Source organism: Rhinolophus sinicus, chromosome 15, assembly GCF_057876585.1.
Source record: "Rhinolophus sinicus isolate RSI-liver-muscle chromosome 15, RSI-T2T, whole genome shotgun sequence".
NCBI classification, from domain to species: domain Eukaryota; kingdom Metazoa; phylum Chordata; class Mammalia; order Chiroptera; family Rhinolophidae; genus Rhinolophus; species Rhinolophus sinicus.
Genome location: NC_142515.1, coordinates 16826444 through 16851253, shown reverse-complemented (window position 1 = coordinate 16851253; position 24810 = coordinate 16826444). Strand labels below are relative to the sequence as shown.

Sequence of the window (24810 nt, the reverse complement as noted above, 5' to 3'; positions counted from 1 at the left end):
CTGTAGTAGGTCTGGGTCCTACCCCTTGTGTGATAGACAGCTGTGTGGCCTTGGTTATGTTACCATATCTCTCTGAGCCTCAGTTTTCCCATCTGAAAAATGAAGACTGGATTGGGCGGTAAGCTCAGTGATCTAAACTTCCATGAAATAAACCATGAAGTGTTATTTGGGGGAACATTCATCTGGCATGGCCCTAGCAGAATCCTCCTGAATACCTTGTCTGGTGTACCTCCAAGTGGGATGGTCCCTAGTAAGCAAGCCACTTAGATATGCATATTAATTGAGTCCTGCAATGCAGATTTCTTCTTGGGTTTAAGTTAATGCAAAAAACGAAGGAATGGGACATTTGAGAGATTAACAAATAACAAATCCATTATAATCACCAAACTAGGCTGCTATAGTAAGGTCCATTTAATAAAATGTAAGAAGTCCTTTTCTATAAGAGGGAAGAGATAGGCCAGGATGCAAGTCAAGTGCAGCTGTTTCAGCCTCAGCCAGTGGCCTGATCTCACCAGAAAATTGAAGTTAAAAAGCAACAAACTTCCAGATTCAGTGCTCTCAGATTAATGCTGTCTTCCTCTGCTGTTTGCTCCCACCCCCACGTCCTTTCTGTCCCTTTCTCCCCAGCACAGGCACCTGGGTCGCTTGGTGCTTTTCCGTGTGGTTGGGATGTCAGCAGACAGCCCTGGTGACTGGAGCTCTGGGAGGCGGCAGCTACCTCTCGGGTTTAGCATTACGTCATCCCTTCTAGACCCAAATTTATCTCGGCTGCACACAGACCCGCAGCTCTGAGCTGCTGCTGACTTGAGGAGAGCTTACGCATGAAGTTAGGCAAGGCTGACTCACTGGGCAGAGGGAAAGGTTTTCTGCTGTTCTTCACGTTTCTGGGCTCTGAAGGGAGGAGAAGGGGGGTCTGCAATTGTCATTTTGGGGTGGGGGATGGAAAAATGTATAACTGTTACGGCTCTCATTTAGGAGCTGAGGACTCACCCTTCCCTGTCCCCAACCTTGATTATTTGATTTCCCTTATCCTTAAAGATAATTGCAGAAAACAGTGCCCTGCGTGGTAAGCACCTTGTAGTTTTCAGGGAAGTTCTCTGAAGCCCCTTGTGTCACCAGCACAGTGTCTTTGGACTTGTAGCTTCACCTCATGATCCCTTCCCCTTTACCCATCTCTTCTATCTGCAGAAAAGATGTGACACAGACCAGCCTCCTCCATTGTTCGTGAGTCTGCAATAAATCATTTGAAAATCTGCATTGACTAAGTGTGCAGGGAAATGACCCCTAAGAACAGTGAGCTTTGCCTGTTTCCTTCAGAAAGCACATTGTCCCCATCGGGCTATGTTTGTTATAGGCCTGGAGGACTCTGGGGGACTTTTTCCATCTTCAAATGAGACTCCCTGAGAGAGCTACTTTCGGGAGAGGACAGAACCAAAGACTATAGGTAAGATTCCAGGTTCTTTTGTCTGTAGACTTTGGAAGCCATGCTTCTCCTCAGTTTCCCCATCTGCATTTGTTCATGTGAGCAAAAGAAAGGCCATGGTGGCCTCTGGGTTCCTCTAGGCTGGGACTGGTGCTGAGGGATGGTTTGTGGATACCAAACATCACTCTCTTGAGGCTACAGACCCAAGCTTAGTGTTGTAAGAGGCCGTTGTGGCCAATGTCCAAGCAAGAACTGCAGGAGTCACCCAAAGCAGGGAGAAGGAAGGAAGTGGCACTTTCGATTGCTGTTAGAAAAGGCTGGATATTTCTATACATAAATCAGCCCTTAACACGGTCCATTGCCCACTATCACCTCTCCTCTTCTTCAACATATCCAGGTGGCCTTTTGGTGGCTGCCACCCTACTTTCCGTCTTCTTATCTCCTTGGCTGTGGCTCTAAAAAAAGGACTGGTTAATTCATCTGGGGGTCAACTGTGAAAAGCCAGGCACGGGCACCAAACATCCTGCTTTCTCTTGATACCCGCTAGAACTTATGATCTATGGATTTAAACCATCTTAAACCCGTGTGTATTTTCAGTTTGTACTTTTTTCTTGATTGCATATCACACGATTTACCTCCCATTGAGTAGACGTTTATTTGTCATAAAACTACCTCTTTTAAATTCCTGGAGTATCTCTTAGCAATTTGGGATCTAAAGCTTAAAGGGGTTCTACAAGTGGTAGAAACTAACTTTCAACCTAATAATTTCTACCCTCAACTAATAGATATTGTGAGTGAATAGATATTTTCTTTTAAATCTATTCTTCCCCTACCCAACATGTCCTTTTTTGACGGTGGAGGATGGTTATTACCAACACCCAATGGGAAAGCCTAGATCTTAAGCGACCTAGCCAACAGCTGAAAAAGCACAGTTCCTGTTTTAAAGCCTTTATTAAAAAAATTAATTCTCCAGTGGTTTGTGAACACCTCTCATTTTGGGTCTCCCTGCATTTGATGGAACATTTACTTGATTCTTAAATGTGGTGCCAAGTATAATATTTTAAAGAACTGGCAGAATTTTGCAGTCTTTGATCTCATTAGAAATCTCGTTCACTTTAAAAAAAGCAGGGGTGGTATTAAAATGTAGTATGAAGCTCATGACATTTTTGAGAGTAAGATTTTCATTTTGAGATGGTGTTTTCTGCAGTAGCCACTGGAATTTCTCCCCTCACCAGGAGCTTCCTGTCATTTTGGATGTCCACCAGCAGGTTAAAATAATCAGGGTGGGAAAAGTTATGGATGTTTACACAATTCCCAGCTTGTTCCTAGAGCATTCAACAGTTAGGACTCTCTTGCCCTTCCTCTCCCTAGACCAGTGGTTCTCAAACAGGGATGAGTTTGTGCCCCAAAGGACATTTGGCAATGTCTGAAGATATTTTTGGTTGTCACACCTGAGGGTTGGTGGTGTGCTACTGGCATCTAGTGGGTAGTGGCCAGGGATGCTGCTGAATATCCCACAATGCACAGCTTGCCTGTCCCTTCCCCACTCCCCCGAAGGAATTATTTGCCCCCAAATGTCAATAATGCTGAGGCTGAGTAACTCTGGTCTAGACTTTGAGGACCTGTTAGATTGAGGACTTGGAAAGAGGGTGATGGTGAGGGCAGCCATTGACATTATTTTAATATGGTCCCTGCTCTCGTTAGCTACTGCTTTCAGTTCTGTTTATGGAGAACATGAGTGGAAAAAATGATCATGGTGTCTATTTATTGAGTGCTGGAATTATTTCATTTAATCTTCACAATAAGCCCAACTGATTATACACTTCATAGCAGGGTCCATATCTGTTTCTATCATTACTGTGTACATGTCTAGTACAGTACGTGGCAGGCCCTCAACATTTTGATAAATGGAGTAATTATATCCATTTCACACATGAGAAAAATGAGGCTTGAAGAGTCCACACACCTAGTGTAAGTAGCAGAGTCCGGATTTGAACTGAAACCTGTGTGACTTGAGCACCAAGTCACTTACCCAGGGAGTTATATCCTTCACTTGCAGCACCAGAGAGGTTTTCTAGCCTCTAGAATCACTAATGAGGGGCTGAGGGAGGAGAAAGAAGTTTTCAAAAATAAGACTTAAAAAAATTTACCTCTGCGTGGAGATTGAGGTGGCAGAGCCTTACAGAGCCCTCTCTGGTTCTGATGGGATCATCCCTTGTTTCTGAACAGTGATTTTGGCTTCATAAGTGTGAGGACAGAGTCCCAGAGAGCAGTTTCCAGGCTCTCGGCCTCATGTGGAAAGGTGCTGGCTCAGGTAGTAGATGGCCATCAGCTGTGACTAGTTGGCCATCACCTGTTACCAGTTAGCCATTAGCCATTGATATAACTGCAGTGGCTGCAGTGGGTTGGTTGGTAGAAGCACGCGGTGGATTGCAGATCATGTGGCTCCTGCTTCCTGAGTCTCCAACCCAGTCGCCAGCGAGAATATAGTGGTATGACTCCCCTATCTATGGCTCGTGGGTGTTCCTTTCTGGCCTCACCATATCCTGCGTTCTTGTGTGGGGAGCAGGACCAGAGTCCCTGCATGACAACAAGTGTTTCTGTGTATGCTGTTGAGCAGCACATATTGAAAAGGGTGAAACTGAGACACAGAAGTTACAAGAGAAAGTAGTAGGGGATAGAGGACTGGAACTTCAGATTAAAAAAATTCTCCAGCTACTGGGTACCCGCCGAGAGTTGCTCAGAAAAGGGATTCCCAGGAGTAGACTCAGCACGCTCAAACCCTTCCCTCACAGAAGCAAAACCCAGCTAACTTCTTAGTCTTTATACCCTGGAGAGAGAAGCCAGGCGGGACTACACATCCCAGCGGCCATTGCGGAATTCGGCATAGCGCAGGCGCGCTAAAGCGGCGTGCATACTACGACTCCCAGCGTGCAGCGGGCGTGGGGGGGGGCGGGACTACATTTCCCAGGAGGTAGAGGAAGGGGCGGGAGGGGGCGGGCCACGGCGCTGCTCCCGCCCCTCCCCCGTGCTCAGGAGGGGAGGTAAACAAACCGCGCGCGGGCTGCGGGCATCGCTGCTGGAGCAGCGGGGGCGGCTGAGCCCTGGGGGCGGCTGACTGAAAGTCGAGCTGTGGCGGGGTTGGCCCGCCTGCCCGCCCGCCGCAGATGTCCCGGGGCGGTGCCAGACTGTAGTTGCCTGTGGCGCCTCCTGTCGGCGGGGGAAGGGAGCGCGGAGAGGCCCCGTTTGCCACCGCGGTGCCCATGGAGCGGGTACGGATGATCAATGTGCAACGCCTGCTGGAGGCGGCCGAGTTTTTGGAGCGCCGGGACCGAGGTAACGGCTGGGCGCCGTCGCCTCCGCTTGACCCCGCGCACTCCTGCTCCGCTCCAGGAGTGCGGTGCTGTGGGTGAGGGTGTGTGTGTGTGAGGAGGTGCGCGTGTGACGGACGATGCGTGTGTGAGGAGATGCGTGAGAGAAGTGAACGTGTGAGGGGAGGTGCGCGTGTGAGGGGGTGCGTGTGTGAGGAGGGGTGCGCCTGTGAAGGGAGGTGTGCGTGTGAGGAGCGGTGTGTGTGTGTGTGTGTGTGGAGAGTGCGCGTGTGCGGAGGGGTGCGTGTGAGGAGGGGGGCGCATAGGGAGGCGTGCGCGTGTTAGTTTGTGAGGGAGGGGTGTGAGAAGCCACACGTGTGAGGGGAGCTGTATACATGAGCGCATGCATGTGAGGGGAGGTGCGTGTGCGTCTGTGTCTGTGCAGGAGGGTGAGGGGCAGGGAAGGGAGGAGATGGAAGAACCGGAGAGGGTGAACCTGGAGCTGGGGGAGGAGGGGAGGTGGACCGAGGAGAGGGGAGGGAGGGTCGAGAGGGGAGGCGCACCTGAGCACCTGGGAGGCCGGAGGGCGGACCGAACTGCTGGAAGGGCTGGGGGCGGCGCAGGTGGCGGAGCGGGAGAAACGGCTGCGAGCGGGGAGGAGGACGCACGCTTACGGGGAAGGCTTCTGAGAATCGAGGTGTGATGCGACGGGATGCCTTTGGCAATGGAGACTAAAAGAGATGTCGAGATTGGGGTATAAAGAGTAGGAACTCTGAGGAGAGAAAATGCCCTGCAACGAGGTGATTGAATTATTTTAACTACACAAAAATGTGGGGCTTCGAGAGACACCTTTTAGAAAATTTTGAGGCAAGTGAAATAATTGAGGTGAGTGATATCTGTGCTCAGAAATGTGTGTTTGAGTCAAGAATTCTTGGACAAAAGGATTTTGTAGAGGGGTAAGTTACTTGGGTTAGAGGAAGGTTCCATACACCTTCCAGGTGGTTGTTTGGGTCCGCATGTAATGTCCCGGGCTTGATATCCAGGTAAGGACTAGACATTTTATCTTCCAACCAAAAAGAGTGAAAAAATATTACCTCTTTTTCCTTCTCCGGTTTTAACCTTTTACTGCAAGGACTTTAGATCTGTGGATCCATGGATTTGGGTATATTCCTCTTACCACGTTTTATTTTCTTGCTGTCTCTTTAGAGTGTGAACATGGCTATGCCTCAACGTTCCCCTCCATGCCGAGTCCCCGGCTGCAGCATTCAAAGCCCTCACGGAGGTTGAGCCGGGCACAGAAACACAGCAGTGGGAGCAGCAATACCAGCACTGCCAACAGGTAGCAAGTGGGGAGGTTTGGAAAGGGCAGCCAGAGGGAAGGAGCACACACTTAGGCAGAAGTGCCAGCCCTACTGACCTCTGTTCTCTACTATCAAGTCTGGAGTAATACTGAACAGCCAAATGGGTTCCTTTACCACTAGCCCTGGGGATTTGGCTAAGGTCTAGGAATCATTCCTGACTTTGTATGGAAGGGAAGGAATAGAATCTGGAAAGACAACCAAAGTTCTTGCTGGCATTAAGTGGGGAGGTCTGTGACTGACGGGACATTAAGTTGAGAGACTTGGCAGCATATGTCCATGCATGCAACTGCATGCTAAAAGTAATCTTGGGCCAGCTTTAAACTTGGATAATCCAAGAATTTTTAAAACTCGGAAATAGTTCAGGCAGGATATAAAGCAGAATCAGGGTTTTGTTAAAGCACTAGATATATTTTTAGGTAGAATAGGAAGTTAGTGGATATGGTCTATTTGTTGTTTAAGAATGCAGGGGGAGACGACGCTGTGGAAGTTTTACCTCTTATTTAATGATGAGATTGAATTAGTAAGGGAGCTTTGAAAGCCAAAAGAAAAACAGGAAAGATGCTTATTCTTCATTCAGCACAGACCTACAAAATGCTTGTCGGGATATACTCAGTCATAGATGACATCCGTTTTTTGAAACTTCTTGGGGTCTGACTGGCTCTTCGTTGTTTTTGTTCCAGAGGGCCAGTGAATTCTAAGGATTCATCTTAGTATAAGAAGTTTTCAAAGAGCCATCTTAAAATCAGCAGAGGCTGCCTTTTCCGTTGATAAGAGGAATTAAATGAGACCTTTATTCCTGATTCCCAAAGATTTGTTTTAGAGAATATAAACATTCATTTTGGAGGGGCACAGCAATCTCTGGGTAACTTAAGTTTGCTTGAAGGGTTTGTGTAACTCCGGACAGGTAGTTGAGTAGTCGCCTAGGGAGGGAGCAGGAGTAAGGGCTCTTACTACTAAATGATGCAGAAAACCTGAGGCTCCCATAGATAACAGAGCTCAAAAGGCTGGCTCTTCCTACTCTGCATTTCTGACATCTCTGAAGCAAAACTGAGATTCACTCTTTTTCCTTTGACTCATCTTTAAAGCTGTATGTTTCCTTTTTTGGCTTCTGTTCTTCATTAAGACTGTTCTGTATTTTTAAAACTTAACTTTTAAAATAATTAGCCATAAGCTTAACATGCCATATTTACATTTAGGTGTGGGTCTAGAGGATTTGTTGTGGTATGGTAGGTTTGGGATGAAAATATGTACCGTGATATATAGTATTTTAAAAATATAAATTTTCTTGCTCGTCATAGTTTCTCTGCTTAAGGCATCAACAGTTAAAACCTACTGTATTCAGGAATTTATGGGTTTTATAATCCATGTATGAATTTAAAAAAACATTATTTTTTAAATTTGAAGACATAGGAAGAATACCAGGTAGGAAGTCAGACCTGGGTTCTGTCATGCTACAAGTATTTATTGAGTCTTTATCTTCTAGAAATCAGGTGTGTGATCTTACTGCATTTTCTCTCTGTTCCTTACTGCCCTTATTTATAAAATGAGGGGATGGACTACATACTGCCCAAGGTCTTTTCTTCCCCTTGAAGTTCTACGGCACTGATTTATTGACAGTTTTAAAGATCAGTTACTACATTAGTTATTCACTCACTATACCACCCCATCATTGCAGATGTGACATTTTTACGAACAACTCAAAAATTATACAGGCATAAATAAGATGTGAATTTGTAGATTTTACCAATTATGTTACAGGTCATTAATTAATAAGTCTTTATCATCCGTTGACTTATACTGCTCAGCTTGGAGTTTTTTTTCAAAGATTTTATTGGGGAAGGGGAACAGGACTTTATTGGGGAACAGTGTGTACTTCCAGGACTTGTCTTCCAAGTCAAGTTGTTGTCCTTTCAATCTTAGTTATGGAGGGTGCTGTTCAGCTTCAAGTTGTCCTTTCAGTCAGTTGTGGAGGGTGCAGCTCAGCTCCAGGTCTAGTTGCCGTTGCTAGTGGTAGGAGGTGCAGCCCACCATCCCTTGCAGGAGTCCATCTAGCATCCCTGTGGTTGAGAGGATGCTCTCCAACAAACTGAGCCATCCAGGAGCTCAGCGGCAGCTCAGCTCAAGGTGCCTGTTCAATCTTAGTTGCAAGGGGTGCTGCCCAACATCCCTTGCGAGACTCAAGGAATCAAACTGGCAACCTTGTGGTTGAGAGCCCACTGGCCCATGTGGGAATTGAACCGGCAGTCTTCGGAGTTAGGAGCATGGAGCTCCAACCACCTGAGCCACCGGGCGGCCCTCAGCTTGGAGTTTTGACTGATGTTTCTCTTTCATGCTAGTGTTTCTGTTAGGATTCCATTGTATGGGGGACCAAAGTGCTAATTACTGTGTTTTAGCACAGCATGTCAGAAAATGTGTAAAGCTACAAGCATGCCATGTTGTTCTTACAGTACCCAAGGGAAAGTAAATATGTGTACATTGGACCGTCTAAGACTAAGGAAGGTAATTTTTCATGGGAATATGAGGAGAGAGAAATAGATTTTAGAATACCATGTTTCCTCGAAAATAAGACCCAGCTGGACAGTCAGCTCTAATGTGTCTTTTGGAGCAAAAATTAATATAAGATCTGGTCTTATTTTACTATAATGTAAGACCGGGTTTTTAATATAATAATATAATACAATATAATATAATACTGAATCTTACATTAGTTTTTGCTCTGAAAGACGCATTAGAGATGATTGTCTGGCTAGGTCTTATTCTCGGGGAAACGGTATATTATCTCAAGGACTCTTCATATGGGGGTTTAGGCTGAGGCTTGTAGATGAAAACTAGTATGTTAAAGTGAAACACTAGAAATGATTTCTCCTTACCATTTTTCAAAATTTCTGCTTTGTGAAGCAGGGGAGCCAAGGATCAAATTCCAGTACTAAGGTACTTGGGAGATAGTGTCGTTAATCCATTTGTAGGGGGAAACTGTAGACTTCCTGTTAACTTTAAGCCTATTACTGGATTTAACAGATTTTATTATACTGGATACATAAAGCAGAAAGAAAGATGACTTGTAAAAATTCTCTTTTATTAGTCCTCTGAAACAAGGAAAGGAATAGAGGTGATGAGTGTATATATCTTATTTTCCTAATTAACAAGCTGTCTATATGGAAGTTGCTGTTGTTAGTATGCATTTCTTTTTAAACGTTTGTATAAGTGTGTTTTTCCAGGACCCACCAGTCCAAGTCAAGTAGTTGTTTCAATCTAGTTATGCATGGCGCAGCTCACAGAGGCCCATGTGGGGATCGAACCAGCAACCTTGTTGTTAAGAGCACCTAAGAGCACCCGGTTCTAACCAACTGAGCTAACTGGCCAAAAACCTATTATGCATTGTGAACATTTGTATCGTGTATGTCATAAAATGACATTTGTTTCCCTGACACTGTAGCATCTTTAAGATACAATGTTGGTTAACTTTTTTTCCCCTAAGATTGTCAGGTATCATATGATATTCCTAACATAAAATGTTATTTTATAAGTTTATGTTGCAAATTTACTCATAAATTCCTATTCCTCCTTTCCCTCAAGTCTTGAAATCTTATTTTCACGGAAGGAGAGAAAGTAATGTGATGTTAACAAGTTTGTACATTGTAAATCCCAGTAATTTTATTATTTGGGATCCTTTTAACTGACATTTGGGACCTATAATATATAATTGTTTTTTAAATAAATGTATTTTTGGTCATGTCCTACTAGCACACTTCCTAAAAATCACCCTTACTAAAATGGTACTGCTCTTAGAGAACCTGGCTGCAATCGGCTGTCTGGCTCATTGAGCAATCAGATAAGCTCAAATTCCTAGTTGCTTGACTGTTTCATCTCACAACTGAAAAATCTTAAGCTCTGTCATCTCTAAAACTCTACTAACTCTACTCTGTGTGGCTTCAGTGTAACACTGATGTCCTCCTAAGCATCTCTTGATTCTGCCTCGTTTTGTATCTTCATTATTACCCTCCTAATCTAAGATACCATCATCTCTCACCTGGACAACTGCCATAGCCTCCTAAATGGTATTCCTGCAACCACTCTTGCCCCAGATACAATTCTGATGAATTATAGTGGCTAGCCTTCTTTCAATTTCTTCAATACACCATGTTTCCCATCTCTTTGCACATACTTTGTTCTCTTCTGGGAATCATTTCTCTTCCCCTTTTGCCAAATTATCTTTATAGTATCTAATAACACTCTTACTTCAGCTCAATCATAACTTCTGGAAAGCCTTTTCTCATCTGCCAGAGTTGATCAGGTATTCATATCCCTCATGGTACTCCTACTTTTCCTTCATAGTGTTTAGCACAGTTTGTAGAAATAGGGTTATCTGATTGTTTGATTAATTCATGTCTCATTCGTTGGACTGAAAACTCCATGAAGGCAGGAATTTAACCTCTTCTACTTATATTCCCAGTACCTATCATATACATAGATGTTTCTCAAAGAATCGAAGGGTTTCAAACTCCAGGTAGACTGTTCTAAATTGGAACTGACTTTTTCTTATGTGCTGAGTACTATATTAGACTCTGGAAGGAGAAATGGTGGAAAAATATGCAACTCCTGTTTGGCAAACTCTCTGATTACTTTGTAGTCTAAAGGGTGTTAATAATAATACATTTGGACAGGAAAACAATGTGTAGTATTTGAAGAATAAATGTTCAAACTGCCAATTCTGTAAACGTGTATATTATAGTAGACTACAGAATGTTACAATTAATTTTAAAGAACACTCATCCTGTGTCATGAAAATAAAATACCAAAACTTGTATTGCAAAGAACCATAAGTCTATCAAATGTTGTCAGTAAATTTTGTATGTTTCTGTGACACATACATAATAATCATTATTTTACGATGATCTAGAAAGTAGTATGTACTAATTTATGCTTGAATTTCAAGCTGAGGAAAAATTTCTTCTCTTTAGTACTAAAGAATCTCACAGCAGCAATATTTCAGTTCTACCTGCTAAGATTGAGGACACTAAAAAACAAAACAACTTTCCTTTTGCTTATAAGGCTTTAGTTGAACTTTTCTTCAACTACAGAATAATGAAATGTTTTAGTCATATTTTAGAGGAAATTATTGTATTATATTTTCAGATTTATCTTTTGGGACTGTCTTATTGATGGATTATTAGTTCTTTGAGTTGGTGGTGGTGAATTCTTTTTGTAGGATAGTTGTAGAGAATTTTTTTTCCCCGGTGAAAGTAATTTGAGATTTGTTACATCTTCTGTTCTTATTCTTTTTGCATTTTTATAAATAGTTTTAATGTCTGGCTTAATAGAAGATAGCTGGATTTTACATGTGCTTCTGCATTTAATGTGTTACCATACCTTCTGTTTTTAGTCCTAAACATGTACCTATTTGTTCACAGACTAATTGGATGAAGCATTATTTTTTGTTAAGCTTCTTTTTACTTTTCTATGTTTTTCAAATTTTCTATATTAAGAAATAGTTTCAGTGTCTTTGTCTAATAGAAAGCTCCCAAAGTTGCAGGACAGGAGGAGAGATTAGTAGCAGTTAAACTCTTAACGGTTGTTCTTCAGTATTTTCCAGATGTCGAATAATTAACATATCCTATGTGATATGGTCTGTGGTATTCTGTCTTCCACCAAAACCACGTTTAAATGAAAAATTTTCAAGAATTATTTATATACCACACTCTAAACAAACTCAGACTTTCCATTAAATGCTTCATTCAAGCCTAAGTTTGCTGTTGCTGGGTTTCTTAAGGATATATTCCTCTATGGAAGTATCTTTTGAGGGAGACTTACATAATCATGTCTTGTAAGGCAGTAGGATAACTGCTTCTGTTACTTTTTGATGAGAGGCCTTTTGCCAGAATATTAAATATATGATGGTGGAAGATCACATATCACAGAAAAGGAATTCAGGATTTCATCTGGTATAGTGATCTGCTTTATGAAGATAAGATATTGTCACCCATTTTATGATTAAATCACACGTGACTTAGAGATGGTAAGTGATTTGCCCAAGCATTATGGCTATAGGTGGTTGGTTGAGCTTGATATCAAGCTGGGTTTTAAGCAGTATATGCATCATTCTAACCAGGCAGGACTTTTCACCTGAAAAAAGCTGTCTCTTCTAGATGTCTCCTTACACATGAAATAGCATTGCCTCCTTTTGGCTATAGCACGATTCTTTGTCATTTTTTAAGTGAAGACAGTTTTCCAGTTACTAACCTAATAAAATAAGTTTGATGGTATGATTTGACAAAATATATTCCTAGATCCCATTTTTGGTCAGTAGTGTTGATATAATTTAAGTATGCGTATATATGTATTTTTTTGCTAGACTGTTTTATTTTACATTTTGGCTTCCTACATTTTAAAACAGTGGCAGAATTTTTTCCCCGTGTGTGTGTGTGTGTGTGTGTGTGTGTGTGTGTGTGTGTGTGTGTGTGTGGTGTGTACCATCTGCATTACCATCTAATAAAGGAAACACATGTTATCAAGTAAACATATAAATATGTTATTTCAAACTGTGATGAGCTGAATACTAGGGAAATAGAGGATCCTGTGAGGGATATAGCAGAGGACCTGATCAAGTGTGATAATGAAGGAAGGCGTTCCAGGTTGAACCTTTTGCAATCTCACTTTCACTTATCCTGAAAATTTTTTCATGTTCATACACATCTATTAAATAATTTTTAATTACAGCATGATATTCTTTTTCATGTGTGTACCATAATTTTTTAAGACAATCATCCATCTTTTTATTCCAAACAGGGCTGCTGTGGATATCTTTGTACAGATCCTTTGTGCATTTGTCCACCTACGTCCTTAGGATAAGCATGAAGAATTAGGATGTCGGGTCAAAGTATGGAATCCCTCTTCAGTAATAATAACAACATCTTACATTTAATATACTACTTGTGTATAAAGATCTTTAACATACATTATTATCTCATTTGAATTCAGAACAATTCTGTGAGGTAAAGTGGAACTCCCTCCCCCTCACCTGAACCCCCCTCCGTTTTGTTTTTTTTTGGTTTTTTTTGAAGAAATTGGGCTGGTATGCAAAGTAATTTCCACAGGTAGAACTAGGAGATGAGGCTAATCCTTGGGATTTGTTCCTCTGGGATTAACAACCAATCTTTAGTAATAATTTACTTAAAAATTAAGACTCAGTGACTATAACCTGAAAACTACGTGTTAGTGCTCTCCTTTTCTGCTCTGCCAAATGTCTGAAACGTGTCCTCTGTACCTTCTGCTTTAATGTCTTTCCACCAGTGCTCTTTTTCACCTGACTTTTTCACTTACTATTGAAACTGATCTCTTAAAGGTAATTAGTAACCAAATTTACTGAACTTAAACACTATGTACATAGAACTATTGCTATACATGCTTCTCTACCATAGAGGAGCTTATAGTATATTTGAAAAGATATGATATGCATATTTTAAAATGGTAAATAATACAAGTCAGTTATATATTATAAACAGGGCCATTTTTATTTATGCCAGATGACAGTACAGAGTAAATTATTTAAATTTATAGAAAAAGATTGTTGTTCTACAACAACAATAGGTTGTTGCAGAAATGCTGTAGATTCACAGTATATACTTGTTCATTGATTAACTTTACCATGCATTCGAGGAGATACAGGGATTCCCTCACTTGCTGTTAGAGTGAAATTTCTTACGTTTTTATCTAAGTAATTTCTTACAAGAAAAAATACTTGGTTTACTAGATTTGTTATTGTCACTGCATACATTTCAAGGGAAAGTAACTGTTACAGATTTTCTTTCCTTGCCTTTGTTTATCACAGGACATATTTTTGATAGTCTTTTGAGAACACTAAACACCACTTGTGGAGGTCACATGAGGAGAGCTTTGCAGCTATTTGAAATGGGCGTTTTTAAATTATAGAGGAATATAGTTTTAGTTTTCAGTCAGTCATATTTTGATAAAGCAATTGACTTTTCTTTATTCTTATTTTGATGAATTAGACAGGGACAAGATAGGATTCTCTTTGAGGAACTGTAAAGAACCTTTCCTTTTATCCAATAAAAGAAAGTAGAGATTAAAATGTAGTAAGTTTGCCTTGAAATTAGAAGATGTGAATTTTCAGGTTTTTAGTTTTGGTCACCATAGCCCTATGTGATAGTATATATCTTCTATATGAATAACAATAAAAGTGATCTTCAGTTTCCACAAAAACTTTGGACAATATTTTGTGATTAATATGGAGTCTCTTAGGATTTTTTTCAGTAGCCTTTGTTGATAACAGTCAATGCACATAAGTTACAATTTAAAATCTAGACTTCTAGGCCTGGCTCTAAAACTGTTTGGTGTACTTAATATTATAATTTTAATGTTATCCATTCGTCCTTTGGAAGGCAGGTTATATTCTGGAAATAGCACTATATGTAAAAAAATATTTGAATCTCATTTTTCTATAGAATCATTGTTAATTAGGTTTGCTACCAAAAGCTCAAAGTCTAATATTTTTATGGAATTTATCATAAGTACTATATTTAATCCTGTTTACAAAAACAAATTGATATATCTATATAAAATTGAAAAAATTTAAAGTATGTATAAATTAAGTAGAATTACATGGTGATTAACAATGTAAGGATATAGTATGGTAGTGTGCGGTATATAGTTGTAATTTTCTTAGTAAGTCCTGCCTCATTTATTAGTGGTTTTCTTTTTTTTTGCAAAAAGTGGATGATAGAATGTGAGCTACATGAGGGCAGAGACTTCATAATATTACAGTATTTATACAATCGGTGTTGACACTCAATAAGTACTTACTAATTGAAGGAATAGCTGAATACTTTGAGCCCAATCATGTAGATCTCAAGGTATTTTTTAATGAAATGTTGACATATTTTGAGAAGACTTTTAGAGAAACTTAGGCTTAATTAATTGCTTTGTATGAAACTGATCTTACTGTCAGTTTATTTGTAGCAGGTACACTCATTGGAGACAAAGTTATTTTTGTTTTTAACAATCGAATTGGAGGTGCATATTATCAGAAATAGCTGAGTAATGTTTTTCTTTTTATTTTTTAAACAAACATTTAAGTATCAGTAGAAATTTAGTATCTATTAAGTACCAGTATGTACCGCATATGGTTGGCCATTTTCATAAGCGTGAAAAATAACTTGGATGTTAATAGTACAGTGTAACAAGGTGAGGCACTGTTCTTTAAGATGAAGTTCTCGTATTCCACTCATCCACAGGAAGACTTGAACATGAATGGTCATAGCATTATTCATAATCACCAAAAGCTGGGAACAATTGAAATGTTCATCAGCTGGTGAACGGATAAACAAAAGGTAGCATATTTATACAATGGAATACAATACCCAGCAATAAAAAGAAACAGATTACTCATGCATATAACAAAATGGATGAACCACAAAAACATTATATAAAAGAAGTCAGATACATAAGAGTGCTTGTTAAATGATTCCATTATATGAGATTTACAAAAAAGGCAAGACTGCAGAGATGGAAAAGAGATCAGTGGTGGGTTAGTGGTAGGAGTGGAGATGGACTGCAAATGGACATCAGGGAACTTTTGGGGTGATAAAAGTATTCTAAAACTGGATTGTGGTAAAGGTTACACAACTGTATAAATTTACTGAAGCTCATTGAACTCTACACTTAAAATAGGTGAATTTTATAGTATGTAAATTATACCTTAATAAAACTTCAAAAACATTGTTATTATTGGTTGCGATAAGATAATGAAGAGTCTTGAATATGTGACAAATGCTAAAAAGAACTAAAGGTGGAATGAATGAATATTAAGCAGTGATTCCTTTAACACTTGACATAAACTAATAAGTGGGGAGTGTAGCCAGTTGGAGGCATATCCACGCTCCTGAAGCTCCCAGAGGAAGAAAATTTAGGTATCCTCCCTGACCCTTTGAGAATCACTTTTACATGTGAGGTACTTCCCTTAGAAATAACATTCTTTGAAATAGATGTGTAACATCTGTGTTTGCTTCTCGTACTTTAGGGAGGAACAGAGTATAGTAATAATAAAAATTAGGATCAACTTCAAAAAATGGGCTTTATATTTATGAGGAATGCTGTTAATTATGGTACAACTCATTTTTCCCCCAGCAAGTACCTGCTGAATGTTTATTTCATGCCTCTTTCCTAAAATATTAAATTCCAATTTGGAAGTCAAGTGATTTAGGAAATCACTGATATTTTCTCCATTTTAAAAGGTTTTTAGAATGTGGCTCTGTAATAGGATTTATCAACTGATGAAGTAGTTTAGCTCATTAGTGGTTTATCTTTTTAAAGTTCCTGTTTTAATCTTTGAGAATATGCTTACGAGCAATAATTGCAAACTTCAAAATTCTTTGTAGTTTTTAATATTGTTCTTTCATCTAAGAAGTGGTTATTTTACAAATAATGTGTAATTTTAGTATGTAGTGGATGCTTCTTAATTTCTGGCACTACTAAGATTAGAAAGTGAGCTAGGTATATTTATCTTAAATTGATTCTTAACATTTAAAATTATGTATGTAATATATATGTAGTAATATAAAGTAATATATAAAACAATAGATGTTATTAAACTGGATATATGGTTTTAAAAGACAATTAATACTAAATGGCTTATAAAGAAAACTAACATTCCCCTGTCCCATCTCTCCCCATTCAATTTCTGCTTCCTAAATACTACCCCTTGTAATAATTTAACAGTTTATTCTGTTTGCTTTTATATTTATAAATAAGAAGCTTAGCTTATCTTGCTGTTATCTGTTGACTTCTTATTATGGAAGATGAAGATTTGACTGTCTATACTTTTGACTAATAGCAGATAATCACATGCCAGAAATGAAAAAAAAAAAAAAAATTAAGTAAATGGAAGTACAGATTTCCCCCAAAGTTATACACTTTCTAGTAATTTATAGGATTAGTCTCCTATGATAAGCAATTGATATTTTACTCTCATTCCTGAGTACTTTGTGGTAGATTAGATTACTGCCTCAATTTCAGGATGAGGTTTATTATTTTTTTTAAATAAGTTTTATCGTGATATAATTTCCATTCAGTAAAATTACCCAATTTTTATCAAGCAATTCAGTGACTTGACATACGCGTATGGATACAGTCAGGTACCCTGCAACACAATCATGATATAAAACATTTTCATTCCTTTAAAACATTACCTCATGATAGTGCCAGGTGGGTGCTAGACTAGTCGGGGATCATTTCATAAATTATATAAATGTTTAACCACTTTGCTATACACCTGAAACTAATATAAAATAATACTGAATTTCAACTGTAATTGAATGTTTTTAAAAAGGGAGGGGAAGGTGAAGGGGGGCAAGAGGTTCAGATTTCCTGTTATAAATAAGTCATGGGGATATAATATACAGCATAGGAAATACAGTCAATAATACTGTAATAATGTATGGTGTCTGGTGGTTACTAGACTTATGGTGATCACGTCTCTTACGGTACATAATAGTTGAATAACTGGTGTACATCTGAAACTAATATATTTATGTTAGCTATATTTTAATGAAAATCTTTTAAAAAGGAAATAATTAAAAAAAAATTTTACCTCATGTCTCTTTATAGTTTCCTATCTCCACGTCTTGTCCCTGGCAACTTCTGATCTGTTTTATGTCACTACAGTTTTGCCATTTCTAGAATTTCATATAAATGGAATCATATACCATATATACTCTCTTGTGCCTGACTTCTTTCAGGTAGCATGTTTTTTGAGATTCATTCATGTTCTGCGTATCAACAGTTTAGTCCTTTATATTGCTGAGTAATAGTCCAGTAATAGTATGGATCTACCACAATTTGTTTATCCACTCACCAGTTGAAAGATATTTAGGTTGAGTATAATTTTTACTAGTATCAGTAAAGATGCTGTATACTTTCACAAACAGGTCTTTTTGTAGACATATATTTTCATTTTTCTTAGATAAATACTTAGGAGTGGAACTGCTGGTTCATATAGTAAGTGTATGTTAACTTTATAAAGAAATTTCCAAGCTGTTCTCCCAGCTGTACCATTTTACATTCTGATAAGTAATGTAGGAGGCTTCCAGTAGCTTCACATCTTGGATAGCACTTGGTATTGTCAGTCTTTTAAATTTTAGCCATTCTAGTGGTGGGTGTGTCATAATATCTCACCGTGTTTTAATTTGCATTTTCTTTATGACTAATGACCTGGAGCATCTTTTTTTTTAATTGTATTGGGGAATATTGGGGGACAGTGTGTTTCTGCAGGGACCATCAGCTCCAAGTCGTTGTCCTTCAATCTAGTTGTGGAGGGCGCAGCTCAGCTCCAAGTCCAGTTGCCATTTTCAATCTTTAGTAGCAGGGGGCGCAGCCCACCATCCCCTGCGGGAATTGAACTGGCAACCTTGTTGAGAGCTCCACTCTAACCAACTGAGCCACCCGGCTGCCTCTCTGGAAGCTCAGCAGCAGCTCGTTGTCCTTCAATCTAGTTGTGGAGGGTGCAGCTCACTGGCCTATGTGGGAATCGAACCAGCAACCCTGTTTTCAGTGCTCACACTCTAACCAACTGAGCCATCTGGCCATCCTTGGAGCATCTTTTTATGTGCTTGTTCGCCATTGATATATCTTCCTTGGTGAAGTATCTGTTCATGTCTTTTTTTTTTCTATTATTTGTTTCCTTGTTGAGTTGTAAGAGTTATTTGTAAATTCTGAATACAAGTTCTTTATTACATATGTGTTTTGTAAATGTTTTCTCCTACTCAGTGATTTGCCTTTGTTATTTTCTTAACAGTGTCTTTTAATGAACAAAAGTTGTATATTTTGGTAAAGTCCGATTTATCTTGTTTATCTTTTATGGTTCATGCTTCTTGTGTCCTAAGAAATCTTTGCATAATCCAAGATCACAAAAATTTTCTCTTATGCTTTCTTTTAGAAGTTTTAGGTTTTGCATTTAGATCTAAGATTCATTTAGAGTTAATTGTTGTAGGTGTGAAGTAAAGGTTGAAGTTTATTTTTTGGCAAATGGACATCCAGTTGTTCCAGTACCATTTATTGAAAAGACTATACTTTCGACATTGAATTGCTTTGGCACCTTTGTAAAAATTTGACCAAATATGTGTGAATCTATTTCTGGACTCTCTATTCTGTTCTATTGATCTAAATACTTACTCTTTTTCCAATACCACACTGTCATAATTACAGTAGCTTTTCTAATTAAGTTATGAAATCATGTAGTGTAAGTCTTCCAACTTGGTTTTTATTTTTCAAAAGTTCCTTAACTATTCTAGGTCTTTTGCATTTCACATACATTATAGAATCTAACTGTCAATTTCTGCAACAAAGCCTACTAGAATATTGGGATTGCATTGAATTTATAAATTAATTTGGGGGACCTAACATATCTGAACAATATTGATTCTTCTAATCCATGAGCATGGTATCTGTCCATTTATTCACTTATAGATGTTTTTAAAGTTCAGCAATATTTTGTAGTTTTTCAGAGTGTGGGTCATGCATATACTTTGTAAATTTATCCTTAAGTATATAATATTCTTTGATGCTGTTGTAAATGGCAGTTGAATTTGGTATATTAACCTTGTAAACTAACTTTGTTAAACTCATTTATTAATTTTATTAATTTGTAGATTCCTTAGGATTTTCTGAATAGGCAATAAATAATGTTGTTTGCATTAAAGATATTTTTATTTCTTCCTTTCCATTCTGTATTTTTTTTTTTCTTGCCTTATTTCACTAGCTAGGACATCTGGTGCTCAATAGAACTGGTGAGAGTGAACATTTTTGTCTTGTTCCTGATCTTTGGAAAACATGCATTCTTTCACCATTGATTATGATAAATGTAGATTTTTTTGTAGATGCCATTTAACAGGTTGAGGAAATTCCTAATTTGCTGAGTTTTTTTTTTTTTTTTTTTTTTAAGTCATGAATGGCTGCTGAATATTGTGAAATGCTTTTTCTATATCTTTTGATATTATACTGTGGTTTTTCTTTTTCATTCTGTTAATATGGTTGATTACATTGATCTATTTTTTTGAATCTTAAGCCAATCTTATATTCCTAGAATAAATCCTACTTGGTCATGGTGTATTTTGCAATACTGATGCTAGCTACCCGTAGTTACGTAGCTCAGACTCCACAAATTTAAGGGTGCAGTCCCCAAGATGATTACTCTCACTGCAGATGCCAGCTGCAAGTTCAGGAGTCCCCAGGCCATCTGCACTTCTGACCAACTGGCTACGAATTTGGGGGTTCCCACAGTCTCCTCTGGTTCAGTAATTCACTAGAACTACTCACAGAACTCAGGAAAGTGCTATACTTATTATTACAAGTTTTATTATAGCTAATACAAATCAAGACGAGCCAAATGAAGAAACTTATAGGGTGAGTTCTGAGACAGTCCTGGTCATGGAACTTCCGTGTCCTCTTCCTGTGGAGTCAGGATGCATTACCCTCCTGGCGTATTGATGTATTCATCAACCAGGAAGCTCACTGGAACCTGCTATTCCAGAGTTTTTATTCCATATCATTATATAGTCACAGTTGATTGAATCATTGGCCATGTGATTGAATTCAGTTTCTAGTGAGCCTTCTCTCCCTGGAGGTTAGCAGGTCGGGCTGATATCAGTGGCTCAAAACTCCAACCCTCTGATCACAGCGTTGGTCTTTATGGCATGGGCACTCTCCAGTGTGAGTCCTCTCCTTAGCAGAGGTGGCCCATGTAGTCCAAGGGGCCACCATGAATAATGGAGACACTCCTATAACTTGGGAAATTCTGAGGTTTTAGAAGCTCTGTTTCAGGAAGTAAGGATAAAGACCAGACAAATTCTTTATTGTAAAACTGATACTTTCTATGTGTCGTTGGGTTCAATTTGCTAATATTTTGTTAAGAATTTGTATGTGCTTATGAGGGATAGTGTGTGTATGTGTGTATGTGTGTGTGTGTGTGTGTGTGTGTGTGTGTGTGTGTTCGTGTTCTAATGTCATTTCTTTGTCAGGTTTTGATATCAGGGTAGTACTGGCCTCAAAAGGAGTTGGGAAATATTCCTTCTTTATTTTTTGAAAGATTTTCTATAAGATTGGTATCATTCCTTAAATGCTTGGCAAAGTTTACCAATGAACACTCTGGGCCTGGAGTTTTCTTTGTGGGAAGGTTTTTGACTATGTATTCAATTTCTTCATTAGATGCAAGTCTTCAGGGTTTCTCTTTCTTCTTAAGTTTTAATAATTTTGTATTCTTTAAGAAATTTGTCCATTTCATTTAAGTTGTTGAATTTATTGGCATAAAGTTCATAATCTCTTATTTTAATGTGTGTAGGATATGTAGTGATGTGCATTCTTTCATTTTTGGTATTGGGTTTTTTGTTTTTTTTTTGGATATATTGGTAATTTGTGTCTTTTTCTTCATCTGTCTTTGAAGAAGTTTATCAATTTTACTGATTTTTTAAAGTCAGCTTTCAGTTTTATTAATATTCACTGTTGTTTCCTGTTTTCTATTTCGGTCACTCCTTACCTTTATTATTTCTTTCCTTCAGTGTGTCTCATCTTCAGCACTGTTGGCGTTTTGGGCCATATAATTCTGTTTTCAGCATCATAGGATGTTTAGAAGCATCCCTGGCCTCTCCTCACAAAATGCTAGTAGTATTTCCCTAGTTGTGATAACCAAAAATATTTCTAGGATTGCTAAATGCCTTTTAGTGGGCAAAATAGCTCAGAGTTGAGAATCATTGCTCAACTTCTCTTGGTTCAGTTTGTTTCTTTTTCTAGTTTCTAACGGTAGAATCTCAGATCATTGAATTTGGGCTCCTGGAGCCTCCACCAACATAAGGATTTAAAGCTAAACATTTTTCTCCAAGCACTGCTTTAGCTGCATCCAACACATTTTGATATGTTGTGTTTTCGTTTTTCAGTTCAGGATATTTTCTAATTTTTCTGCAATTTTTTCTTTGATTTTTGGCATATCTTCCAAATATTGCTATTTTTCTAGTTATGTTGTTATTGATTTCTAGTTTAATTCCTTTGTGCTTAGAAAACTGTGATTTTCATACTTACATATTTATTGAAAATTATGCTTTACCAAGTACATAACTTAGGGATGTTTATGTAGTATGCCAAAAGATTGTCAGAGACTTAGGTTAGGGTATTTGCTATAATTGAAATAAGATTTTACCAAAATCAGTTCATGTGTAATTTTTTCCTGTGTATTGAAAATGTACATACAAAAAAGTGTGCAAATACGAAGTGTATAGCTTGATGAATTTTCACAAAGGTGAAGAAATAAAATATTACAGACTCTTCTTAGAAGCCCCCCACCCCCCCAGGTAACTACTATTCTGACTTTTGATACCATAAATTAGTTTTTCCAGTTTTGAACTTCATATGAATTGAGGTATACATTATGTTTTTTTGTGTGTCTGTCTTTTTTCAGTCAACATTGTGTTTAAATTAGGAAGAGTCATCCTTGTTAATTGCATAATAGTTGTTAATTCTTAGTGCTCTATAGTATTACATTGTATGAATGTTTCACAATTTATTCATCCATTCTACTATTGATGGACATTTGAGTTGTTTCCAGTTTGGGGCTAGTGGAAAGAATGAGCATTCTTTTGTATGTCCTTTGGTGAGTATATATACGTATGTTAGTTTGGTATATGCCTGTGAGTGGAAATGTTTAGTCATAAAGCATGCATATATTCAGCTTAGATATATAAGTTTTAAGGAAAAGTTTATTGATTGTAGTTTTTGTCATGCATCATTTTTTCGACGCTTGCTTTTTTGTGGTTTTAGTTATAGTAGTGATATTTTTGTCATGATTAAGAAAGAAGCAATATATTTCTTATGATGCATTTTTTCCAAAAGTCTGCAATATTCAAGTTTTTGTTGTCTTAAATGGTTTTTAAAAAATATGTACCTTTGACAGAAACAAATGTACAAAACTACCTTTTTGAAAGAATTACTTTATTGGCAATTACCATGATTTTCTTTTGTTACAATATTCTTCAAACTTCATTGACCACTTTATTATACTACTAGCAGTTAAAAAAAAAAGAAATTATATCCCCCCAATATATGTGTGTGTGTTTATAATTGTGTACATGTATTACTGCACTAACATTTTATAAATACAGAAGAAAGTTAAAGAAGATATGCATAGAAGTTTTACCATTCCACTAATTCTTCTTCAACCCCCTTCAGGTCTGTGCTTTGCAGGCCCTTGCTCCAATGTGGGTGACATTTTCTTTTTTTCTTGTCTTCTGAGTATGTTTATATGATGTATAAGCTTTAGGATACAGACAGAAGGTACTCATTTAGCCTCATAGAGTGTGTTCTTTTTGTTGTGTGGAGAGCAACATCCATTAGGCACTTGAGGATTAGAAAGTGAAATAAAAATATTACTAAACTGGGGGTTGGCTCATTAATTCAGCAAAGATAGAGGTCTTCTCTTTTGCTAGAAGAAAATGTTAATTCTGGGAATGGGGACTTTTCTTTTCCTTCCACGGTGGCACTCCTCTTGAACCAAACTGTACTCTTTTGTGCAGTTTCAACTCTATGCTTCATTTCATTGACTGCCACCAAACTGTACCCTAAAGAATTAAAAGTTTATGTATTAGAGCTGTGTTGTAGTGGGTGAAAAGTCACAGATCTGGTGGAGATAATGACTCCCAGTCACACAGGGAATGCATTAACACGTCTCTTTAAAAGGGATGTTATTTGTGAAAAAGATTACCTGTGATTCAATGGTAAAATGATAGAAATGTCTTTCTCTCTGTCCTTGGAAGTTAAGCATTCAAGAGTAAGGGTGTCTGAAAGGAAGATAGTTCATTAGTATTTGTTCTCAGAGGTGCATTTTATTTGGAGAAGAAAAGAGGGCTAACCAGATGGATTATTCAGAACATGTCAACCTTACAGGGAATTTGTCATCCTTGGATATTTCAATGGTAGATTATTGGAAGGGCTTGGTTGGACACACAGGCTCAGAGGAGCACAGAGGTTGTTTCTGGGTGTGCTGGTCTGTGATAAGTTCAATTTCTCATTTATTGCCAGCACTATTGGGATCATTATTTTCTCTGTGTACATATAGTTAGGCATCTTTCTCTTTGGCATTCCCTAAACTTTGTACTGTCCTCACAGCTGACTAAATAATGTAAATACCAATCTTTTCTTTCAGTTTCTTTTTTCAACATTATGGTTGTTTATTTCCAGGATAATTCCAAGTGTTATAAAGACTCTATTAAATTTATTGTCCCATGTAGCATACTTAACATTGTTTGGGGTAGTATATTTTTAGTCTTGTTAAAAATAATAAGAATATTTGCAGTAGCTAACATTTACCGAATACTTACAAAGGGCTAGATGCTTTTACATTTTTTTCTCTAATTTTCACAGTAACCCAGCCAAGGCATGTGATTTTATTCCAGTTTTACAAATGAGGAAACTGTTAATCAGAGAGGTTAAATAATTTGTCCCAAGTCACACAGCTAGTGTGAATAAGAGAGTTAATATTTAAAATCAGGACTTCTTTCCTCGAATACCATGGGTTTTTATGACCTATACATTATTGTTCTCTGGTTTTGCTGTGGACTTCACAGCTCTGCTTGTTTGCTTATGCTGTCCTTTCCACTTGGATTGACCTCTCCCTACCAGGTCCAGCCTCTACTACTGTTTTTCCCCAAAAATAAGTCCT

General features: G+C 38.2%; 1 protein-coding gene across 4 annotated transcripts in view; it reads left to right on the top strand.

Moving 5' to 3' along the window:
- Nucleotides 1–24810, top strand: part of MXI1 (MAX interactor 1, dimerization protein) — a 73753-nt gene that overhangs the window by 12550 nt on the left and 36393 nt on the right. For 2 of the 4 annotated variants that reach the window (XM_019725104.3, XM_019725106.3), the window contains exon 2: nucleotides 5941–6073. In XM_019725104.3, coding sequence (XP_019580663.1) covers nucleotides 5941–6073 — 133 coding nt within the window. Of the gene's footprint in view, nucleotides 1–4448; nucleotides 4760–5940; nucleotides 6074–24810 lie in introns of those variants that run through there. The other 2 variants (XM_019725105.3, XM_088791863.1) reach the window with 2 other exon arrangements.